This window comes from Dermacentor andersoni, chromosome 1 (genome assembly GCF_023375885.2).
Source record: "Dermacentor andersoni chromosome 1, qqDerAnde1_hic_scaffold, whole genome shotgun sequence".
Taxonomy (NCBI): Eukaryota; Metazoa; Arthropoda; class Arachnida; order Ixodida; family Ixodidae; genus Dermacentor; species Dermacentor andersoni.
The window spans coordinates 62542592-62561696 of record NC_092814.1 but is presented as its reverse complement, the minus strand read 5'-3'; the positions used below and the strand labels follow the sequence as shown (position 1 = coordinate 62561696).

The following is a 19105-nucleotide window of genomic DNA, read 5'->3' as shown; positions in this document are numbered from 1 at the left end:
CCCAGCAAGCACTGCGGGACGCGCGACGTGCGCGCGTACTGCCGACTGCAGAACCGCGGACGCTCTGGCTCGATAGCTGCGGTACGTTGCAACGGAGTTGACGGAGTTAGCTAGTGGATTTGTCGACAATGAGAAAGGAAGCGCTGCTAGTTGCCGCAATCGATGAGCATTCTTCAAGTTCGTCTGACAGCGAAGACGACATGCTGCTCGACCTCGTCCAGAAACAGTGTGGTGAAGAGCGGCCGAAAGTGGACAGGTTCATTGAACGGGTCGTCAGGATTAATTATAAAATCCATTGGTATTTGCTTGCAACCAGGTATGTCGGAGCACGCAGTTTGACAAGGTTCGAGCGCTTGCCGCAGATGCTCAGCATCTGCAAACAATAAAATATGCGCGCGCGCGTGTTCGCGCACGCTTTGCGCGCCAGGGGCAAAGTAGCGCTGCATGCAAGCACCCTGCACAGGGTGCAGTTTTGTCCTCGATGTTGACCCTCCGCAGTGCGGCACTACGGCGGGGCAAAGCGCACCATTCTGGTTTCGGGGCAACCCCGGGGCAAGGTGATCGAGGACGCTATAAGCTCTTCATCTTATTCACCCTCATAAAGAGAAACCATAGTTCTTTTGTAACAAGAAGTACGAGACAAGAAGCTGTGGCAAGAAACATTTCTTTGTACAAGAGCAGAAAATGCCCAAGTTGGTAGAGGGTTTGAAAGAAAGCTTATACAGTGTAAATAACAAGCTTTTTTAGCCATTTAAACATGTTTCGCAATGAATGATCACTGCCAATGTTAGTATGTTTCTTCTGAAGGCGTGGTAAAGATACAGGCCCTCAAAACTGCAATTGCAGGAGTACCTTGGCACTGTTATGCACTTTATTCTGTCACGCCAGCAATATTTCTCACACAGAAGCACTTCACATCACCACTTATGAGTTAACTTGTGAGTTAAACATATGAAAGATGTTTGGTCACAGTTCAAACATGTAACTTAGACTGTGGTGAGCTTCGCTTACGAAACATTTAGCAAACTCTTGCCACTTGTGGAAACAACATGCCCTTTCGCATCAACAAGGGTCTCCTAATCTATAAGTCAGTCCTTCTGTGGTTCAGCTTCAATTTTGTGAGGTGTGATTGGCAAGCATGGGGAAAGTTATGACTAGTCAGGCAATCTCCTGGCATGGCATTCACACCTTGGACGCTTGACCATTAATATTCTGGTGTTTCTCGTGCCAAAACCACAATCTGATTATAAGACACATCATAGTGGGGGGGCTCTGGATTAAGTTTGACCACCTGGAGTTCTTTAATGTGTGCCCAATGCACGGCACACAAGCATTTTTGCACTACGCCCCCATCCGAATGCAGTTGCTGTGGCCGAGATCGTACCCGCGACCTTGAGCTCAGTAGCGCAACACCATAGCTGCAGGGCTACCACGACGGGTGGCTTGGCCATCAGTACTGCTGTGCACAAGGGCATCAGTGATGGTACACAGTGCCTGCTCAAGACCCGTAGTGACTTCCCCTGCAGTGTCCCTTTAAAAGAAAGCCTACGTTTAAATCTACATTGCAGCAAACAGCAATTGCACCTCAAATGGTGAAATAAGGTGACCACAACATAACAACTTACATTGTGTCTTTATTAATAATGTAGTCTCCTTACCAGGCCTCCAGACACACTTTGCTGCAGGGGCAACACCACAGTATATTGCTTCGGTCCACTGCCCTGAGAGGTTGCAAATAACATCTCCCTGCTTGTTGACCACAGTTCCAAAGACTTCATGGCGCTTGTCAGACCAATAGCTGGCCTACAACAAGTCAAAATTATGCAATAGATCAGATGTTTCAGATGCTGACAAAAGGGGGTGTGGGGAAACATTCTCGCACAACACAGCTCTACCAGAAGTTGAGCTTCAGGGATGAGTATGAAGGAAAGCACTGAATTCCAAATCATTACAATACAGTCAAACCTTGATATAACAAACCTCAATATAACAAAGCTCGCGATGCAACAAACATTTTTCGTTGCCATTTCTTATTTCCATTGAAATGCATCTATTTATTTCCCTAAATTTAACAGTGTTTTGCACCACAGTTTCAATGCAATGAAATTTTTTCGTGAGCACAAAAATCAAATTTAGGCAAATTCTACCACCTGTAAAGTAAAAATACCAAGGGTGCTTGTAGAAATAAGACAGGTATAAAAAAAAAAAGGCAAATTTTGCCCCTCCGTGGTGACCAGATGTTTAAATAACATGTGATGTTTGACATCAAAAGTGATGTTTCAAAGTCCAGACAGACCTTTTGACACCATTTTGTAGCATCTATTTTGTTCGTTGCAACGCAAGGACATGCTAAGACAGTCATCTCTTTTAATCATGGTACTGGTACTACTTTTCTGCAAAAATTAGTGGTGCACCCCAAGAAAGAAAAGTGCTTTCCCTGAAACTTAAAGCCAGGATGATTAAAGAAGTAGCAGATGGCAAGAAGAAATATATCACTGCTGACATGTATGAGACATCACTGAGTATGCTTTCAACCATTCTGAAGTCAATCAACGAACATGCCTACAACAACAGAAGTGCTGAATGCCACTGACATTTTGTGCAGGTATGCCGTGCAAGAGCATGAACAAGCATCGGTAGCCACATCAACCTATGAGCGCCACATAACGCCGATTCTCTTGAGCCTACATCAGGCAAAAATAACATATTTTATGACACCGCCATGAAGTGGGTTTCTTTGTGCAAAATTTGCAAAATAAAGGTTTATAGTTTGTGAAGTCGCTGCATCATTGCGTGAAGCTCAGGATAGTTTTCAGTGACTGTACTACGCTCGACCCTCATTTTACTTGGCGTGTCTCTTAAGACCGCTTGTAATATCTTGACGAACACACATACATAAAATGTAATCAAACAGGAAAGCTTTAGAAATACGTGACATCATTTGTGTAACTGAAAGACAAAAAAAATTAACAGACCATTACGATGCTCCCTAATACAAAATTTGAGCGCAGCTCTATACGTGTTTCATTTCATGATATATTGGCTGGCGCAGACAATCTGTCTCGTGCAGCACATTGCACATGGAGCTAATTGCAGCCCGGCTGCTTTGTTGATCTGGAGATCACAAGAGCCAGCGTGTAAGTAACACATGGGAGCGATTCACAGAAACCGCCATCAACGGACCTTCCAGACGACGCGCTACTTCAAAGACACGCACTACTCTCGTAGCCATTGTCGCCGCACTACGCTTTCCTTCTCACGATTCTGCCATACCTTCCTCCACTTTCCGCCTCATGGTTCTGCTGCACCCTCCTGCTCTCGCCTTCCTCCTCGCGTCTTTCATCTCCCGCTCCACTCCGCGTTCGCTTTCACCTTTCGCTGTGCTCGCTTGCTCGTTCGCTCGGTTATGCCGACGCCGACGCTCAGGAACGGCCGCCTAAGAGCTGTGCTCTAAAACTTTGATGCAACACTAAAATTTTATGCAACAAAGTTTGCAACATAACAAAGTTTTTCATTGCAAGAAAGACCATTATATTGAGGTTCAACTGTATTACCAAGCATTTGTAATGCTTGCATATAATTGTAATAGTATTCGTGTTTACCATATAGACTCGTGTTGTAGCCCCACTCAAATAATTGGGTGCTCCCCCATCTTTTAACAAAAACGTTTGTTCAAAAATACTTTGACTCTGGTATGCATGTATGTCTGTGAGCCACCCCGATGAAGTTAGGAGTTCAACAAAAGCTGTTTAATTGCCACGAAAGCTGAACCAAATTTGGATTAGCTGCATTGAGTCATAGCTGTTGTGATCAGCCCCATTACTAAAGCTCTTTCTCCATCAGCATTATTTGCTAAAGAAACACATAAAATATAAGCATTGTCAATTACTGTTGGAAGTGCTGCACAAACAAATAAGTGGAAAAGCCAGAAATGCACATTTATGCAAGAATGTTAAAACAACACCTGTGCTAATGGTGCCAGTGCTAATGCTTAACTGCGATATGTTATGCAATATATAAAAAAACGTAGCAAGAAACTGTACCTTTACGAAAGTCAATTTGCAGGTCACATCATGGGTCAGATCTCGGATTGTCATTTCCCCATACTGATCCACCCACCGCTGGCCACTAAAGATGTTGTGCACACATGTGGTCACCTTGTTCCATTGGTAGTGACTTCCAGAGCTAAACCACAGAAGAATAGAAATGAGTGCAAAGGAAGCAAAGAAGTGTGAGCAACACTGTACCTCAACAACTCGAGGTGAACAGAGCCCACTGGGAGGATCTCCATAGACTTTCCCCAAAATTTGGTTTTGATCCTAACATCTGTGAGGAAAAAAAAAGAGAAAGAAACGTGATGTAAGTTGAAGAAAGGCTTAACAGTCAAGCAAAATGACATCCTAAAAGCGAGAAAAAAAAGAAAAAGAAAATCACCAATGATTACGATACCGCCTAATGAGAATTTTGAGTGCAGCTGTTTAGGTGTTTTGAATTTGCAATATATTGTGGCAAAGAACGTGATTCTGAATGACAGGGTACTTCAGCGGCAGCACTCGGCCTCTGCTCGGGCAGCTAGCTCATTTGGCAGCAGCAGCAGATTAAGCATTTCCACCGGTTGCATAGCTCATTGTTGAGAAAGAAAGTGTGAACAGAACACATGGCTCGCGCGGAGCGCATTGTGTAGTGGCGGCAGAGCAGGCAAAGTAGCACATGCACAGTGGGCTCAAAGCCCATGCCAATTCTTTTTTTCCATATATGGTATCTGTGGATGTGCTCACCGCAAGCCTGGTCACCGCCGTGGACCACGTCTCAACTCCACTTTCCGCCTCACCCTTTTACCATACTCTCCTCCTCCTTTTTTTCCTCCTCGCAATCTCTTCGCTGTTGCCATCTTTATTCCCCCACTGTGCTCCGCATTCCCTCTTTCATCCTTCCCTGTGCTGGTTCCCTCGGTTAAGCCGAGGGACGCTAACGCTCAACGCAGGAACAGGCGCCTAAGAACTGCACTCTAAAAATGAAGGCTGCCTGAAACATTTACCTTGCCAAAACTTGTAGTTCTTAGACTCTGCGTAGCAGGCAGAAACAGGTGGATGGTGGTTCACCTAAAATAAATAATTAATAGCATATTAGCACTGTGCCCTCCTCCTTTTTTTTCTTTATTATGTTTTTTTCCCATGCAGCAGGCGTCCTTCATGACAAACTCTGCCAAGCAAAATTCCATGGCAAGCTGAACAGTCTGAGGACATTCATTCAGCTTCACTGTTATGATGAACTTTTGACAAGACTTTAACGTAACTATAGTTGGGTACAACTTTAGAAAAAATAGGCATTTTCTCCTCAAAGGCTCCTCAACACACGAGCCTCCACCAATGGGCGGGCACTCTAGACTGACGTCATGAGCCGGACAGCCAGTGACCCCACCGGTGGAGAAGATGGCTGCCCGCGCTTTAAACTGGGCCAGGTCGCATCAATCGTGTGCATCTGCCCCTCGTCAGGGTAAATTCCCAAACTGTTTGTGGTGGCCTATCATGCCGGAAGTGTTATTGCGAGCGAGCTTATGATGCACCATTTGTGCTGCATGCATTTATTCTGAACCTTCATCTGGCGAAGAAAGATTACAGAGAGCATTGCTGACACTGTGCTACACTTCGTCTGAAAACACGATCCCGCGGTGACACACCGCCACAAACAAACATCCTGTGTGTTTGTTCCATGGTGTTTTGTTTTGCTCCAAAGTGAAGTTACGACAAGGACAGTTTGCCAAAGTCTGGTACAGTCCAGCCTCGATATATCAAACATGGATATATCAAATTATTGCAAGTATCAAATACTTTCTGTATCACCTGCAATATCGCATGCATTCTATATTTTTTATTTCGAACAGGGTCGGATGTAAAATGAATATATCGAACTCCACCATCCCAGACAACGTGTGCTCTGTCGACAGGCGGCGAGCTTTCCCGCAACATCCTCGAAGATAGCGGTGGCGCGATGGGCGTTCCCAATTTCTGTGCACTATAGCTACACACATCGATTGCGCCAAAGGCGCCATTTAAATGTAGCGGTGTACGCAAGTGGCGGCTTGGCTAGTTTGACGTCAGTGACGCATTGCATTTGCCCCACTGACGCCTCCTCGGTGCTGTGCTCTGCGCCTGTCGCACCTCGTGAGGAATGGCGGTTTGCTTCTACAAAGACGCACGACACAACACATTCACTGGACTCACTCATAGACCTCCATGGCAGACGTCACTTAATACTTTGTTATTGACAGTGTTTAAAAATGCTTCGATTTATGGACGTGGAGAGAGAGAGGGAGAGAGAAACTTTATAGAACAAAACAAAATTTGAGGTCTCGTGGTTGGGGCCCCTAGACGAGGGCTCTACTGGCATGAGCGGCTTACTAGGTGGTCTAGGAGAGCCAGTTGGCTATCCTGATCCTCGTCCATAAGCTGCGCCTCCCACTGCCTGTAAAAATCTTGTGTTTTTAGTTGTGTGAAATTTATATGTGTCGGTCTGTTTTGGCACATCCACAAGATGTGTGGTAACGTTGGGTTCTCACCGCACCATGCGCATTCGTCAGTGTGTAATCTGTAGTGAACGTGGCTAATTGTAAGTAGGTATGGGTACATGTGTGTTCGAAGTCGGCGCCGACTCCTTGCCTGTTGACTGTTTAAATTTGGGTGCGGGCATCCATATTGCCTCCGATCCTCTCTTTGTTGTTCGAGGATGTCGTGAGGTGTAGAGGGGGGCTCGACACTCAGAACATGGAGATCGGAGCGAAAGTAGCGACCAAACGAAGACGCTGCCGAGGTTGAGCCCACAAGCGCTGATTTTTCCCCACGCTCCCAACTTCAACTGAGGCTGTAGCTGCTTTGGCCCTTCTACATCGCTGCTGCGGCGCAACAGAAGGCACCAGCCTATTGCTTGTGGATCGTTTAGACTATGTTGAGGATGCCATGGTTAAGCACGTGACTGCCAATAAGAAGCAGGCTACACTGCTGCGCAATTTCAGCCAAAAAAAAAAAAATACTTTGTGCGAAGCCTCAAGTGAGTATTTACTGCACCACGATTGGTTCATTCATTGATTTGCACAAGTTCCTTACGCAATCTTTACGTGATTTTATGTATTGAATTCTGGCTATATCAAACTATTTCGCGATCACTGCGCTGTTCGATATACCAAGGTTCAGCTGTACCTACTGTGTACGGCGGGTGTGTTCATGTACTGTGTCGTGTTTTTCGTCAGACGGAGTGAAGTGACGGAGAAAAATCGTTATCAGGCGAAATGAGAAAAACGTATGTGAATGAAACAAACCTATGAGTGTCTCAACAGAGAAAAAAATTGCAAAAGCAACCTCCAACGCAAAGGTTCATTGCTGCCAGCTCAATGCAAACGATCGTGGCCAGCAGTGTTATAAGACAGCCGAGCGTCTAGCGGCGTCGTTCGAGTGTTGTGTAACATCGTCATTGCTGTTCATTAGTGCTAACGATCAGTGACTAACACACAATGCTTGAGCGAACGTCATTGAATTAGTAATGGTCAGATGTTTGGACACAGTGTTTGTTTCCTTATTGTCAGCCCCAGTACCAAGTCGTATAAAAGTATGACCATTAAACTGGTGCATTTACAAGGGACCTTGGCATAAATTCGCGTCGATGTGTGGACTCTTTGCTCACTGCACGCGCCAGCTGTAGAACACCTGCTATGACACAATACCATATAAGGTCTGCTGCCAGCGCTCGATATGCTTTCCTACAACACAGCTCTGTGCTCCTTTTCAATTCTTGTGATATGCTACTACTGAAAATTCCTATGACAGTGTTAAGGCAACCGTGCAAAAAAAAAAGAAAAAAAGATCAGGACAAGGTAGGCACAGCAGCTTGTGAACTGACTCCTAATACCGCTACCCAAGTCTGTTTGTAAATGTGTGTGCATGTTTTCTTGTGTTTGTGTATATTTTTTAATTCCCCCATTTCTTCATATCTGAGATTTTCTTAGTTTTCAAGTTTGTGCGCATGTGTGGGAACATGTGCCTGCTTCCATGCATGTTTGTGTTTATCCTTATTTCTGTTCTTCTATTTTAAATTAGCATTTGTTTTTGTAAGTTTTCTTTCAGCTATGTCTTTTTCCATAATTTCAGTAACTCGTCTAATTCAAAGCACCAGGTCCTGTGAACAGCAGGGCTTGTCTGTATAATCTAAAGCCCTTCTCTCTTGTCTACCTTGTCTTCTCAATCTGACTCCTCATTGTGTTTTCTGTCCTTGCTTCTTGCGTTGTTGCCACAGTGTGATTAACCAACTTACACAAAAGGAAGTTCTATCACCTACGACAACAGAAAAGTTTACAGGTACATTTTGTTAAGCGCATCACGTGGGTTGCACAGTAACTTTGCCTGTTACCCCCGTTCGTATTTTTATGCATCAGTGCATGCGGCAGCTCGCCAGAAGTGCACATGAAAGGGTGCCATATTGTGAAACAGCACCTTGCTATGTTGTTGCATTTTTCACACTTCCAGTCTTAGTAAACAGAGATTTTGTTGCCCATCACATATAGTGGCACAAATTTTCAACACGAATAACATAGTGCAGTGGTGTGTCATTTACTGTCTGATGCTTTCAGCTTTCATCGTTACAAAGGCATTTTTCAGTGAATGAAGCCTTGCAAAACAGTGCACTAAGAGCTTTTGAAACTTTCACCATTTATTACTTTACCGATTTCATTGTCTGAATCTTGCAGTCGCTTAGCCTACAGCTTGTGCAGTGAACAAAGTGCCTCAGTAAGACACATTCAACTTTACTCAGCATTTTTTGGTACAAAAATAGCTAGCAGAGTTATTCAGGATAAATAATTGTGCTTGCATTCGCCTTTCTTGCCCAGTCAGACAAACAAATTAGACAATGGCTATGACATGACTGTGATTTGAAGTGCAGAATGCTAACGGTACCTTTCAAGCGTGCCCCGAACTACTGATATTTGACCAAGGGGCCATTGTTCTCTTGTTCGAATACTTGCTTAAGCCAGACAACCAAAATAAACAAGGAGCCACATGAATGTGCATTGGCATGCAAGCTGCTAACAGTGGCTGTCAATTTCGCGTTGACTACTGCCGTTTCACCTACAATGGCTACAACACGACTGTACTTGAAGTGCATGCAGACTGCTAACAATGCCTTTCAAGCATGCCCCCTACTACTGTTATTTCACCAAGGGTTCCATCGCGCTCCACAGTGGCTGCCCGAATGAGTATTTTATGCCTCACTAAGCGAACAATGTTTTATAATTGTTCTCTTATTCTCATTACTTGCCTGAGCTAGCTAACCAAAATAAACAATGCAACCACATGAATATGCTTTGGCATACAAGCTGCTAACAGTGACTGTCAACTTCGCGTTGACTACTGCTATTTCACCAACAAGGGCTACGACGTGACTGCGCTTTGAAGTGCAGACTGCTAAAGGTGCTTTTCAAGCGTTCCCCAACTACTATTATTTCACCACGGGGCCCGTCAAGCTATATGATGGCTGCTCGATACAGTATTTTAGGCCTTCTCACTTTGGCATGATTAATCTCAACAGGCTGTAAAAAAACCGGTGGCAGCACAACTACCTGAAAACAGGCCACCTAATAGGGGCATGCCACTATGCTTGCATCGCTATTATTTGTTCCAAGTGGCATAATGAAATTACCAATGACTGTGCTGTGGAGTAAACTGAGCTGAAAGTGCATTTCTGTTATTGCTTGGCAGCATTTATTGGCCTTTAGGTGCCCATCAACTCGGCAATGGCTGCCCAAATGAGCATTTGGGCGGCCTCACTAAGCTAATGATGTTTTATAATTGATCTCTTATTCGCATTACTTACCTGAGCCAGATAATCAAAATAAACAGCGCAACCACATGAATGTGCTTTGGCGTGCAGGCTGCTAACTGTGGCTGCCCTAATTAGCCTATTGGGCCCCACATAGTTATTCAGGGTTAACAATTGTGTTTGCATGTGATTTGCCAGCATTTAAGCATGTTTCCATGCCAGTTGTGTAAATTGAGCACAATTTGTTGCTTTTTCAGAATTGAGCTTTCATTAAAAGGAATATGCATCAAATTAACTGCTTATTTATTTTAGAGGTCACGGGATGGATGGCTGGCTTCTGCAAACCCACCGGCAAAATTTTGTTAGCCCTAATAAGGGCCGTTCTTTTGTTAATAAGAAGTCATTATGCTTCGTCGAGTGGCTCAATGCTGGACAGCTCGCAGTCGGAGTCACTTTCTTCACTGTCATCTTCACCCAGTTCGATGACGATGGGTTGGATGTGGTCACTCCCAGATGTGTCAAGTCTGAACTTTGCCTCCAGGTCCAACATGTAGTGAATGTTCTTCCTCCAGTATTCTGCCGTTATGTTCTTGATTTTTTCCCTCAAGACATCTTCGACTGTGGACAGCTTGAAGCCTCTGTTGTGTGCAGCAATGCCATTTTTGACATTTGCCCACATGAGCTCAATTGGATTAAATCCATTTTAAGCTCGAAAAATGAGTAGTTGATGTTCCGTGCACATGTAAAGCAGTGCAAAAGCCATGCAGAGTTGCTCTTTCTACTTTTGTCCCTTGCAATGAAACTAAAAAGACGACGATGTGCAGCGTTGTAGAAGGCACGGGGTTATTTTTCTCGTGCGATCCGGCATGTGCTGTAGCATTCCAATCACGAGAGCTCTACCAAACCAGTCATCAAAGATACAAAAGTCTTATTTATACCAAAAATCATGTGTTTTAGAAGTGCTATTTTTTGAGCGGGACTATTTCTTTAGTCGCAGAGGCAATCGGCTGTCACGCTTCGGTCATCTGAGTGGGGCCTCACCCTGTCTTCTAAATTTGTACCCAACTATAGGTGGACTAGTGCAAATGTGTATTTTGGAACAAACAGCACTAACCTAAGGACAAGGAACCAGAAGTTCCATGTCCTGAATCTTCTCATTCCTTAGCTTTAGTTTGATTCTGTTTGTTCCCAAACTCTGATAAACAGAAATCCAAGGTACATCTTAAAGGAACACTTAAGGCAAATACTAAGTCGACGTGAACTGTTAAAATACCATTCCAGAAACTTCACAGCACTTGTCTCATGCCAAGAACAGAATAATTTTACGAGAAAATTCTGTGTGAAGAGTCCGAATACCTTTATCACAATTCAAATCTCCCGCCACCTAACCGGGGAGTGGTGACATTCGATACGCCATCACCACTTACTGCTGTCGGTGAGTAAAACAGCACCAGACAGACGGCGCCACGGCTTTCTGCGCAAAACGCAAACACGTGGCCATAAAGAAAGTGAGCAAAGACAGAGCGTTGGATTCCCCACTGCAGCTGCTCTTGGTCAAGTGGCGTGTACCATTTGAGAGTTCCACTACATCACATCAATTGCAGCTTGTGTGAGTTTCGCAAGCCAGCAAAACCAGCGCATGACTACACGTTAAGAAAACTACGAAAACACAACAGCGCGGGCAGTGTGGAGTGGAGAAAACGAAACCTTTCAGCCACCCATGTCGCCGTCAAGGGTAGCGCCAATGAGTTTCTTTTTCTAAAGGTCTCGTATTTGAACTGGACAAGTAGCAATTTCTTTCACCTTATTCTGCAATAAAATGTTTTTATTAGGAGTGGTAGAGTACTAGTGACAGAATACTAATGACGAGGGCCTTCATCATTGGGCTAGCACTTGAATGTCCTGGGGGTCTCTAATCATGTCTTGCATCTATCTCAAGTTATCGATTACTACAGCTCTGTTTGCGATAATATTGACGTGTCAGAGGTTCTTGAGCACCAATCTATCACTTAAGCTTGACTTAATATTTGCCTTTAGTGTCCCTTTAAAGGAAGTGTAGCGTACATAAGTTCTGGGAAAAAAATATACACATCAGGCTCTCCTACTACTATTCAGTAAGGCAACAGCAAGGTCATACAGAAAAAAATCATTACCTGCTCTGCAATAAACCGGAAACCCTTGTCCTCTCGAATGCATTCGTAAGTTTCTCCAAGCAGTGGATTGAAAGGTTTGTACCCAGCTCGATGATAGGATGAGCTGTAGCCAGAGACCGCAAAGGCAGCTATGCACACCTAAACCAGCAGTCAATGAAAGCAAGTATTTTTGTTTAAAATACAACCACAATCACAGCACAACAAACCACCCCTATGTGATTAATTATGCTCCTACCAAACATTCTATCTTACAAATACCTGAGCATACACATGACATCAACACTATTATGGACAACACATATAGACACCATCTGCTCTAATGCTTCATGTACTTTTGCATATTTAAATTGTAAACTGAAAACTGCATCACTTGAAATAAGAAAAACTAGCATATCTAACATTTGTACGTCCATCACTAGAATATGCATCATCTAGCTTGCACCCTTCTTAATCATATCTCAACTCTGACTCAGAAGCAGAACAAAACTGTGCTGCTTGGTTTATAACCAGTACTCACGTGAAATCAGCTAGCCGCACTAAAGCTTACACTTTAATTACCAACACTTGCCTCCCGCCAGATCACCTCTTGTCTCTGCTTGCTTCACTCGTTTTTTGACCATCCGCACCACAGGCATTCTTTGTTAAATCCACCCCTAAATATGTCTTCCCACTTAAACCACAGTTGTCCCATAGCATGCATTATCACTCAGACATATGAATTAAACCCTCATTCTTGCTGGACACAATAACCCACTGGAATAGCCTTGCAGAAAATAATTTAATGCCCTGATCATTAATAATTCTGGGAAATATTAACTAACCAGCTTGCCTATTCTACCGAAACATACCCTTCCCCTACTCCAACACACATTCTCTTTCTTTTTATTTCCTTTTTTCTTTACCCTACCAACACAATATCTCCCTTTTTGCATTTTTTTTTTCAATTTTTGATGTTATATTCTGATATTGTCACATGTAATTGTGGAAATTCACTCCAAGTGAATACACTTTGCAAACTCACTGGCTACAATTCGTAAACTGCAATATGCACCGTAAGATAATTAAGAAGTTAATTAGTCATTTTATAAAGTTGGTTGAAAGTTGAATACATGTTTCAATTTCTTGTGCAAGTAATGTCCGCCTCTCTGAATTTTCCAGCTCAACGACCAGAATTATGTTATCTGCAACAGGTGATTTTTAAAAATTCTGAGAACTTAAAAATGAATTTCAGCATTGTCATTTGTTGGGCGTTTTGGTAAAAGACTTGGAAAGCGTATTTAGCACCAACGAACAAGGGCAGAAGGGAGACGACACCACAATGCGCTAACTTCAACAACTTGATTTTCAGGAAACACCCACCTATTTAAACCCATGCACAGTGGTGCCGCCTCATGATTTTTTGGATGAGGTGGCGCTAGCGTGCATGGGTTAAATAGGTGGGTGTTTCCTGAAAATCAAGTTGCTGAAGTCAGTGCATTGTGGTGTCGTCTCCCTTCTGCCCTTGTTCGCTGGCACTAAATATGCTTTCCAAGTCACATAAAAATGATCACCCTATATACTGTAGATGCCATATTTTGCCACATCCAAACACTCTGAATTTTAAATCTTATAACCTCCACCACAAGAAATGTGATGAAACTTACCAAGTGGGCATTAAATTTTATTACACTATAAATGTTGGTCTCAGTGTTCTAAGCTTTTCCATATAAACATGACAGTGCTTGTTTGTGCTTAGCAATATCGTTTTGCCTGATTCAAATCTAGTTAGCACCTTCCACTTCCTTTAGTTTCACAGCCATGATGAAACGAAAAGAGAAGGAAGGGTAGTGCTTCATTTAAGAAAATACTACATAAAAATCTGCAAGAAAAAAATTCTACACAATTATTGTTTGTGAAAAGAAGGCCAAATCGTGTAACACTAGTTTAGGAGAAGCACGAGACTGAGCACTTCAGCCAGCATGATTAAATTAGATGAAACAAAAGGTAAGTCAACAAAAGCAATAGTAATACGTAACTTGTGCTCATTACTAGAACACTATTTAAAAGGATAAAATTTCTTTACTCTTCCAAAATGGGAGCCACATGCAGTATTAGCCTACATAATTTCATGCAGCCATATTAGACAAACAGACAGGACAAACTATTAATGGATTAACTCGCCCAAGTTTCCCTGGTCACGCAGCCCAATAACATACTCACCATTCGATCAAAATGGTCTTCAGTTGCAGCCGCTTTATCTAACAGGTCACTATATTCCAGCTCCTCACACAGTCTCTACAGAAAAAATAATAATAAACCTGTAAGGTGTTTTGCGATAAACAAGCATGCCTGCATGTAAAAATAGAAAAAGACATGCTCTTCTGCTTTCTTCCATTGTATAAAAGCTCCAACTGACTACACTGTTATACTTATTTGCCATTCTAACAGCACTGATCAGAATGCACCAACTAATTTGCTAGTTGCGAAATGATGGAGATTAAAATACAAGGTGGGGACTTTTACTGTTGCATATGATACAAGGACACAGACATCATATCCAGCAATTCTGCAAAAATGACACCACAAACAAGAATGCCCAATGACGGCAAAATTCAACGGAAAAAGCAGTGTGTTGTTTATGCAGGAAATTTCAGCTTCAGCACCTAGAAGTGATAAAGATAGCACATGACATACATAAGTAGTTTTAACAGCGGCTTATGCTGTGAATGATGCAATCATCATCATCAGCAGCAGCATATTTTATGTCCACTGCAGGACGAAGGCCTCTCCCTGCAATCTCCAATTACCCCTGTACTGCGCCAACCGATTCCAACTAGCGCCTGAAAATTTCCTAATTTCATCGCCCCACCTAGTCTTCTGCCGTCCTCGATTATGCTTCCCTTCTCTTGGCCCTTATTCTGTAACCCTAATCGTCCACCGTTTATCTAACTTGCGCATTACATGACCTGCCCAGCTCCATTTTTTTCTCTTCATGTCAATCAGAATATTGGCTATACCAGCTTGCTCTCTAATCCAAACTCTTTTTGTCTCTTAACGTTATGCCTAGCATGCGATGTAATAATTGACCATAACAATAGTAATCCCACTTATGTTGGACCTGACTATTTCAAAAAACAAATATATCCCTTTCAAAATTCCATGCTAATATATCATCAAAGCATTATGGCCATCTATATATGAAACTACCCACTTTCTTTCTTTGCATTGCTGCTGTAGTTTGATTATCTTTGGGCTTGATCGTAAGCAATTCATTATAACTATACACATAATGTCCCCTAAGAGTGCACTCTGGTGCTACTGTTATACTTGCACAAAACAAGTTTATGGATTATGGCTCATTTGTTGCATAAAACAAAGTGAGCAGAAAAATAGCGCAACTTCCATGTTCAAGAGTATGCCCTCACTGCATGCTCAATGCCAATGATGCAGATTCATTGTAATCTATTGACCAGTGTTTACAAGCACTTGTCCTGGAACCATTCAAAAGGTGTCTGCAGTGCAGTGCATTGAAGTCAAAATTATTGAAATTGAGCAAGCATAAATCAGCAGGAAAAGCTGCAACACCAAAGCTATCATGTATTCTGTCTGCTCCATTTCCACTTTGCACATCATATGAGAGAAAATTAAACATACCACACCAGTAAGTAGAATAATTTCTGAAAATTCAGAAGCAGTTCATGGAGCACTCAGTAGGGACTAATGGTTATAAACGATCAACTGCTTCAATGCAATAGGTAAACGATTATTTCTTATATTTAGTTACACAGCTAACAAGAGTGTTGCAATGCCCATCAGAATGATTGCTTTGTTAAAATATCAGCACTGTCAGTACTAACAGACTGTTATCCATGGCTTGTGGTACGGAAGCCTCAAAAAGTAAAAAGAAAACATGGACTGAAAGCCTACTTTGCACCAAGAAAGCTGCCACACGTATCAGGCCAATAAATACATATTAAGCAGATTACACAGCCTGCATCTTGGCACTCAGTTAAAAGGAATGTGCAACACACTTCAAGCACTACATGCACACTTCACAGACATTACATGAACTCTCCTGAGCCACATGCCATGAACAATGATGAATTAAGCCAGCCATTTCTGTGTGCCTCAGATGAAACGCTTTGAACAGCACTAGCCAGTTGACACAAAGACCTGCAGTGTTTTGCACCAGCTACTTTAGGGAAGACTGCAACTGATCACTAAACATATTACAGCAGAGATTAAGGGACAATTTCTTCTGCAACACATTATCTAGCTGCAGCAGACGTCAGGATCAATGGGGCAAATACAAACGGTTGGAGTTCATTAAAAGTAACTAATTAACCTTATAATCACCACAAGGGGGTCCATTATATAGAAATTGAAGCCAGCCATTATCAATTAGGGCATGCTCACTTCTACAAATCTTGTGCCTAGCACCAGTTTTGAGAAATATGCATACTAAATGTGCGGCAAACTACATGGCTGCATTTCCTTGCACTGCGGGAAAATGCAGTGCAGAAATGTAACTACAACTGCAATGGATTAATTAAATGTATAATGGAAAATCAGTGCCCATGCACATTACAACCACCACAAATAACCTGTTAAAGGGCGTTATGTTCTATGAGTATTGATAAAAATTTTATTTACAACCTGATAGCCTCACCACCTTACAGAGGTGTAAGCAACTCAACAAATACAGTACATGACTAGACTAGTGGCACAAATTGAAGTGCAAACAGTTCACATCAGACTAAAATGTGTCTTTGCATTTGCAACATGTGTGATACTGGCATAAATTATTCTTGGAGATGGAGCGCTATGGGGCTACAATGTGTCTAGTGACCAGATGCAAAGAATTCAAGTTATTCTAGTCTACTTTTCCCTGCTTGCATTTCAATTTATGCTCAGAGTTCATGAGCAAATTGATTTATAATGAAATTTTTCAAGAAAAGCCTTACTTGTAACATGTTGAGAGGCTCGTTGATGGTCACTGGCATGCTCACTTTAGACAAATCCTTGCCAATGTTTTTACACAATAAGTTCCACAAGCTTGTATCACCTGCATCAGGTTTGGGAGCTGGCAGCTTTGAACGGCGCCCTTGAGACAGCGGCAGGCGGTCTCTGAGATTGCCCTCAACACCAGGTGCATATTCAGTGCCATCGTCAGACACCTCACTGCAAAAGCTGCCTTCCTCTTCTTCTTCCTCTGAGGAAGAGCTGCTCAGTGACAACTTTTCAGCTGCATCAAAGAACTCCGATGTTGACAGTGCAGACGAGCTCTCGTGTGACACCGACTGCTGCACAGGTTGATGCACAAGCTGAGGTGAGACATGGGCAAGGTCAGTTAATGTCAAGTTTTTCTGCCAACGGTTCTGCTCAATGGAATAGCTGGACGTTCACACCGAAGCACATGGCTGGTCATGACAAGACGCTCTTTTGCACATGATTCCTAGGCCTATATTACACTTTCCACACTTTGTACAGCAAGGAAAAGTACAGCACTTAGACCTGTCTTTTTTTTTTTTTTCACATTGATAAGTGAAATTCTATCAAAAGCATGATCCAGCCTTCAGCTTATTTTAGCGTGGACCATCTTGCATCTCTTACCACAGCCAAAATAAAGTTACTGCAAAAGTGAAAAAGCAATATAAACATAACCTGAATGACAAAAAACATACATTTGCCTCCCTTTTTAACTCCACGCTGTTTTCAAAGGCATCCCCAATGTTCCGTAGCTCAAGAGGGCAAGTACGAGTTAATGCTTTCCAGAGTTACAGCATACTCAGGATGCAACAATACTACTCATTACACAGTTTGGCAATGACTTAGATGACACAGTAAGCAAGCTCTAAGTTTCTGACAAAAGCAGTGCATAGAATTTGGCAAGAAGTAGGCGATAAATAGCATGTGCTGCATTAATGTTATGTCACTTGACAAGTGAACAAAGCTCACCGTTGGCTCATCAAAACTTTCTGCAGCAGATCCATCAGGTGCTGGGAAAGCTGATGGATCAGTGTCTTCATGGATCTTCTTAAGGCAGGCTCGAAGGTCATAGTTCTGCTGAACCGCCTGGAACAAAATGTTACATGACATGTAGGCATGTGCGGAAAAGGCATGTGCAGAAAAAAACAAAGAAAGGAAGAAAGCAACTGTGTTCACCTGCGTCAGTGCGTTCTTAAGGTTTGCAATCAATGCAACATTGCTGCCACAGCTGGCAGTGCTCTCCGACTCCAAGTGCTGCTTGAGGCGCTCCCGCTCGGTTTGTAAGCTGCGTAGCATAGCTCGCAGGCCTGAATGCACTACGCAAAAAATGAAACCCGCAATGTTGTCAATTGTATAGCCCAGTGGCCCTGTATGTCATGCAAGGGGTCCTTGTACACACCTTCCTTTGCCAGAGAGAGAAACTGCTCCATGTGCTTGAAGACACCTGTAGTGTCATACGAACAGTATGCAGCCAGAGCAGTACTGTCGGGCACAGGGCCAACCAGTGTCCCATCTGATGCCAGTGAAGGGTGTGAGCAACTCAGGTAGCCCATGTCCCGAATTGAAAGCATTGCAGGCCCGTCCTACAACAAAAATATGTTTGTTCAATTCATTCTCACACACACAGCAGTGGCACAGGGTCCTACACATCCCTTACCATATTTACTCGCATAATGATCGCACTTTTTTGCCAAAAAAATTGACGAAAATTCAGGGGTGCGATCATTACACAGGTTAAATTTCCCGAAAAAAGAAAAAAATATTTTCATCCCGCATTTGCTGCGGGATGACAACAGGTCAACAAACAAGTGGCTGCCGCTGCAACAGCGCGGGACACCAAAACAAAAATGGCAGCTGGCGGAGCTAGCCGAACTCTCCGAACACGATTTTTTTCTTCTCAGGAGTACATCTCATGAGTACAGTTTCTTCCGTATCAGTAATGAATAATACCGTTAATATTGGCAAGTTTACGGCAATAACATAGCTATGTCCACTTTGCGGGGACAGAAACAGAAATAGGCGTGCTTAGCTGCCAGTGACATAGAAACACATGGCGGGCATGCTGTGGAAACTGCGGCATTTGTCTTCACTGCTATCCTAATACGGCACGTTTCCGCTAAGGGTGGGCAAATATCTTAGCTGTGTTACAAGCGTCGGCATATGAATAGGGTACACTT

The 19105-nt window shown here is 43.0% G+C and overlaps 1 protein-coding gene across 5 annotated transcripts in view; it reads right to left on the bottom strand.

Annotated features, from left to right (window-relative positions):
• Positions 1-19105, bottom strand: part of LOC126546183 (oxysterol-binding protein-related protein 6-like) — a 157768-nt gene that overhangs the window by 32860 nt on the left and 105803 nt on the right. For 4 of the 5 annotated variants that reach the window (XM_055061551.2, XM_050194324.3, XM_050194325.3 and 1 more), the window contains exons 10-19: positions 18328-18511; positions 18105-18244; positions 17898-18014; positions 16904-17263; positions 14160-14234; positions 11961-12098; positions 5039-5102; positions 4248-4326; positions 4044-4185; positions 1659-1803 (exon numbers count right to left, since the gene is read on the bottom strand). In XM_055061551.2, the coding sequence (XP_054917526.1) occupies positions 1659-1803; positions 4044-4185; positions 4248-4326; positions 5039-5102; positions 11961-12098; positions 14160-14234; positions 16904-17263; positions 17898-18014; positions 18105-18244; positions 18328-18511 (1444 nt within the window). The remainder of the gene's footprint in view (positions 1-1658; positions 1804-4043; positions 4186-4247; positions 4327-5038; positions 5103-11960; positions 12099-14159; positions 14235-16903; positions 17264-17897; positions 18015-18104; positions 18245-18327; positions 18512-19105) is intronic. The other variant, XM_055061553.2, reaches the window with a different exon arrangement.